Below are 6,000 nucleotides of genomic sequence, written 5' to 3'. Positions count from 1 at the left end.
AAAAAAAAGGTAAAATGTAGCCCCGCCCACCCACCCGGTCTCAATTGTGATGATTTTTTTATTCGTCGTGAGCCAAGAGAAAAGAGCTTAACTGCAAAAACATTATTTCTCTACGAGAAATTAAAAACATGTTTTTAATGAGTATCGTATTGTTTAAAGTATACTATGTATACTAGGAAAAAAAATAAAGCCACATCAATACCCGCCCCAATCTCAATTCTCAATTGTGATGAAAGATCGAGATCTAGGGGCGGGGTTTAATTGCAAGATCCGTATTTGTCTACAAGAATTTACCATTTAAAACATGTTTTAAGTTTCTTGTTCTAAAAAAACGACTAGGTACGTACAATGAGAAAAAAGGAAAATATATATATTTTCATCGACTTGCCGTGTTTGTTGGGTGGTATCATTAACGTCGTGTATTTTGAAAAACTTGTACATTTTTTGCATAAATTTTACTGTTTCTTCAGCACCTACAAATTTAGGATTCTCATATTTGTTCAAGTATTCGATCGCTGCCGTAACTGCTGGAGAAATAAGTTCCACAGCACGACGAACATTCATCTTCTCCATATTGATTGGATATACGTGTTTCCTTGTCAAACATCTTAATGGTTTTATAATTAAATTTTTCTGTAAATCGTATGTTTCTTTCAAAAATTTTGCAGAAATGATGCCAGTACTAGAATGCATGTCATGGTCCAGGAAACTGTTTCGTAAATTTTTTATTATGTGACAATAATCAAAGCTTAAAAATAGTGGAATCTTGGGTTGTATGGGATGCTGGATTTGTGTTGACAGGATATTGTTTGGTGATAATAATTTAAAAAGACCTACGTTGGATTTGTGATTATCCGTAACGATTCTAATTACAGTAAATCCACGTAAGTTTAAGAATTTTCATTGTCAAATTGAAATAATCATCTTGTGGTAATTGTCGATGGAAAAAATAACCAGCCGGGATTGTATACTTAAGGGGATGTTTGCTAAAAGAAAACTGTCGGATTTTTAATTTTGCCGTGTTATTGTCTTCACAAGAAGTTTGCGTGTAGAAAAATAAAGACGAGAAGTAGTGGTAATCTGGTTGAAACTCAGGAAAGCTGGGGTGTAATTTGTGACACCCATAATCTCTGGTAACAGTTCGGCACCCGCTTGTCGTGTGTTATTGTTCGATTTTCGTTCGTCAACAGTTCAATTTTCATATACGAATTTATAAAAATGATCACAAGAAATTAATAAGAAATAAAAATCTGAATGTGTACAAAAATGAACTTCGAAAAATTAAGACAACAAATAGTAAGTCCAAGCAATTATAATCTAATTGGGAAACTGATTGATTTACAACAAAAAAAGCACTCAGCCGAATAATTATAAATGCAGTTATTTTTCGGACACAAAATAATCACTTTCGCAACACTTAAAAAGATTTGTGGCAAGTAAAACAAAATCAATTTTAAGTGTCCAAATGGTTCTACTGAGTGTGTCCCTATACTGAAATGCAACGAGAAAATCACCAATTTCTGCATCAGTACGTACCTATATGTCACGATGTAATGCAAATTATAAAATAAACTAGAGACCAATAATTTGTTTCGTTTTTATTTATGCGTATTTATAAATATACCCAATTGTTTTACTTAAAACTAAGTACTTCAATTATTTGGTTCACATATTTCCATTATAACTGGTTCCCTATCTGGTTAGTATCGGCTAAGTTCAAACTAAAGAGGTATAGAAACTACCTGTGTATACTGAATGGTTATCCGGCTAATTATTAGGTTTATCGTAATCTTTTATTCAACAAAATAAAATTCTTTCAGGTAATACACTTTGATCTTTGACAAAAAGCCGAGAAGCAATAGGATTGGTGATTATATAAAGTAACAATAATAAAATTTCTATTAGTAACATTGACTTACACTTTATGTAAGTAAACAGCGGCGGGTCTAAAAAACAATAATATTTATATGTACAGAAATTAGGAAATAAAAGCATAATAATAGTAAAACTAATCAAATGATGATTAAACTGCATTTTTTGTCTGTAGTTTTAGTAGGTTTTTGACATAATAATTCTGATAAAAGTTTTTTCGACTTTTTCGTGGCTTTGAAAGCGGAATCTTCGACTTTCGTCCCATTTCAAAATTTACTCTTTATATATTTCAATGGTCACAACGAGTTCACTAACTACACTGAAGTAAATTTATGCAAAGATTAAATTTGTCACCGAAAAGTTGTCGGAAGTAATAAATTATCCCATCGGTCCAAGAACGTTCGGTGGGTGTTATACCCCGATCCGAGAGAGACCGCAGTAAGAGACAGCAAATGGAACGGATAAAATAAAGCTTCAAACATGATCAGTTTTAAACCAAAATTATGAAGTTTTATAAATCGAACATTTTTTTTTCTTTTTGAAATATCATAGTAAACACTTCAAAGAATGTCCATGACTTACTTTAATGTGAATTTTATAACTATGGTCGGCACAGTGAGACCTAATATTAGTGTGATTTTGAGCATATTTGCGATTTTATTAGAGCAAAACAGGTCATTTTTTCTCCAATTTTATAAGTTCCGGACACTTATAGCATATCAAAGATATTGTAAAAAAAAAAATGGGTTCAGATTCCAACTAGTTGTCTAGTATTTGTGAAACAAAATCTACTGTAAATTCACTGAAAACTAAACCGATAACATCACCTTAATGGTCATCCCATGGATAACATAACATAGCTTTTTATTGGCTAATGTTGGTTTTTTTACCAATAATTTGCCCATTTTCGTTTATTGTACCTAAACCATAAAATTTGTCGTCCGATCTATTGTAAGACATCTTTTCTTTTATGGCCATATCATCAATTATGAGGCTAGCGATTTTTTCAATAGGTTGAAGTTTTTGAATTCTTAATCTGTCTTCGATTAACTGTGTTATATCTTGACCTCGCCCCAAATATCGTTCCAAAGTATCCCGATATGGCAATTTTAAAACTGAAAATCTGCCGTATTTTATCTCTTTGGTGAAGAAATTCTTTATGATTGTCAATTTTGAATTGCATTTCTTGTAAAGCTTAATTTTTTTGTTGATTTTGAGCGTCCTGCAAGATGTTTTCATATTATTAAACAAACAGGGACTGGAGGTTCTAAGATTTCTTCATAATAAAAAAATACCAAGGGACCCAGCATTCTTTCAAAGTGTTTCAAGAAACAACACACTAAAAGCCCCAAGATCTTTTCAAATTCTTTCAAAAATAAGACACAAGGGGTTAGGAAGATTCTTTCGTATTCTTAAAAAAAAGACTAGAAGCCTCCAAGATTCTTTCAAACTCTTTCAAAAATAATACAACGGGGACCTAAGATTCTTTAATAATTTTAAAATTAAAGAAAACTAGAGGTGCCAAGATTTCTTTATATGAAAAAGTGTATTATTAGTGAACCAAACATTTTTTCAAATCTGTCCAAAAAAACAGAATACCAGAAGCCCCAAGATCATTTCAAATTCTTTCAAAAATAAGACACAAGAAGTTACGAAGATTCTTTCAAACTCTTTCAAAAATAATACAACGGGGACCTCAGATTCTTTCATATTTTTAAGATTAAAGAAAACTAGAGATGAAAAGATTTCTTCATATGAAAAAGCGTATTATTAGTGGACTAAACATTCTTTCAAATCTGTCCAAAAAAACAGAATACCAGAAGTCCCCAAGATTTTTCCACATTTTTAAAAAAACACCAGGGAATTTCAAAGTGTCAAATTTATTTACTCCTCCGGAAAAATGTGCCCGTTGGGTGGCACCTTGCGGGGAACAGTCAAACTACACTTATGAACAGGCAGGATTAATACAGCTGGCTGTGCTGATACCAATGTCGGTACAGCAGATGGCGCCACAACTTAGTTCAGAAGGAAACTATGAAATTACAGGTTAACTCTTGATATGAAACAGATTTCTCTAGAAGTTTCAACTGACAAGATGAAAAATGCCAACAGATGGCGCTAAATGCAGACAAAAAAAGAGCACTTTTTTTTACTGAAGTCTTGTTCAACTCGGTAGATCAACAGGTGAAAATTTCCGCTTGTTGCATGCCATTCCATATTGCAAATAAACGTAGAAGAGAATAAAATAAATAATTTCTCCATACAACATTTATTATAATAACAATCACATGAATCCAAAAGTCAGGTACAAACATTACAAAACTTGTTAAAATATCTCCATTTTCCAAGAAATCGAACAATCGAGTAGAAAGTGTATAGAAAACTCCATTTCGTTGCACAAACTATCATATAACAACAACAACAACAAAAAACACAGACTCTAGAATAAATAACTCTTAGTCAAAAACCCACATTTAACAACACGATATCAGAGCAAAAAATAATAATAGTAACACCATCAATACACAATTTATGACAGCATTTACGCCTCCAGTGTTAGTACTATTACATAACTGGAAACCTCCAATTCATTTCTTATTCATAACACAGCCAATCATATCTCCTAACTCCTAAACTTAATTGACTGAAAGCGCGATCCTGAACTCCTCCACTCTCGTCAGATCCTCCCTCTTCTCGCTGCGCCCCACCCGCGGCATCCCCACCAGGCAGCCTCCGCCAATCTCCGGCATCGTGCACGACTTGACCAAGCCCGCCGCGCCTTTGTCCCTGCCCCAGTTCAGCGAGCCCGCCCTCGCCTCCAGCCGGCCGGCGTTCAGCGGGCAGATGTGCGTCGGCTGCAGGCTGTGCACCTCCACCACGTCCTCGCTCACGTTGGTGAGCGCCTCCTGCACGTCGCTGTAGTCGTAAATGGTGACTTGCTTGTGCGCTCTGCGCGCCGGGACTTGCGAAGGCTTTTTCCTTCGGAAGGAAACAACCAGTGGCCTTCGAGAGTCGTGTAGACGTGCCATCTCGGCATCGAGGTAGCGCAGCGAGCTCTGCCGGCTGTAAGAATCTGTGTTGCTATGACTGTTTACTTGCGATGAGCGACCCGATAATGTCGAGTAACACCTACCTCCGCCGGGGGTGCGGTGGTGGCCGCGGCGAAAGCACTGCTTGAAGGTGGCCTGGAAAGAGAGAAATGGGGCTTAGTGACAATTAGTCGTTTTTTAGTTTAATTTAATATGTAGATAACCCAAATTTTTTTTAAACTACTTCAAATACAAAACACAAGGGGTCCCTAACGGGGTGGGTGGGCGGGAACGAACACTTGACGAATTAAATTCAATCTTCATCTCAGGGTCAATAAAATAAACCAATGAAATTCGAAAGTTTAGATGGGTGGGATTAGTTTTATTTTTTGTTTAGATTCCACTAGTTATCAATACAAAATCCACTTTTCGTCCAATAAAATAAAGCAATGAAATTTAAAACTGGAGGTGGGAGGGATTAGTTTTACCTTTTTTGTTTAACTTCCACAATTTATCAATTTAAAACGCGATTTTCATCCAATAAAATGAGTCATCGAGAAGAAAACGGGGTGGGTAGGCGGGACTACATGAAGTATTTTTTATCGTAGATTCGAACACTTGACAAATTAAATTCGATCTTCATCTCACGCTAAATAAAATAAACCAATGAAATTCAAAAGTTCAGATGGGTGTTATTAGTTTTACTTTTTTGTTTAGATTCGAACGGTTATCAATAGTAAAACCATTTTTCGTCCAATAAAATAAGGCAATTGAATTCAAAACTGGAGGTGGGTGGGATTAATTTTATTTTTTGTTTAGATTCCACTATTTAGCGATGTAAATCCACTTTTCGTCCAATAAAATGGGCGATCGGGAAGAACATGGGGCGGGTGGGCGGGGCAATATGAAATATTTTTTATCGTAGTTTCGAAGACTTGACCAATTAAATTCAATCTTCATATCTCACTAAATAAAATAAACCAATGAAATTCAAAATTTTTTTAGTTATCAATATAAAATCCACTTTTCGTCCAATAAAATAATACAATGAACTTCAAAAGTGGAGGTGGGTGGGATTAGTTTTAGCTTTTTTGTTTAG

At 34.9% G+C, this 6,000-nt stretch overlaps 1 protein-coding gene across 3 annotated transcripts in view; it reads right to left on the bottom strand.

Moving 5' to 3' along the window:
* Positions 1–4,165: 4,165 nt before the first annotated feature.
* LOC135129591 (pyrokinin-1 receptor-like) overlaps positions 4,166–6,000 on the bottom strand; it is a 133,220-nt gene continuing 131,385 nt past the window's right edge. For all 3 annotated transcript variants that reach the window (XM_064056777.1, XM_064056779.1, XM_064056778.1), the window contains exon 4: positions 4,166–5,057. In XM_064056777.1, coding sequence (XP_063912847.1) covers positions 4,509–5,057 — 549 coding nt within the window. In that variant the 3' untranslated portion in view covers positions 4,166–4,508. The remainder of the gene's footprint in view (positions 5,058–6,000) is intronic.

The sequence above is a fragment of the Zophobas morio genome, unplaced genomic scaffold (assembly GCF_036711695.1).
Source record: "Zophobas morio isolate AGI-343-1 ecotype UQ-CSIRO unplaced genomic scaffold, CSIRO_AGI_Zmor_V1 ptg000016l, whole genome shotgun sequence".
NCBI classification, from domain to species: domain Eukaryota; kingdom Metazoa; phylum Arthropoda; class Insecta; order Coleoptera; family Tenebrionidae; genus Zophobas; species Zophobas morio.
The sequence above is the reverse complement of the archived record's forward strand: the minus strand, read 5'-3'. Positions and strand labels throughout refer to the sequence as shown.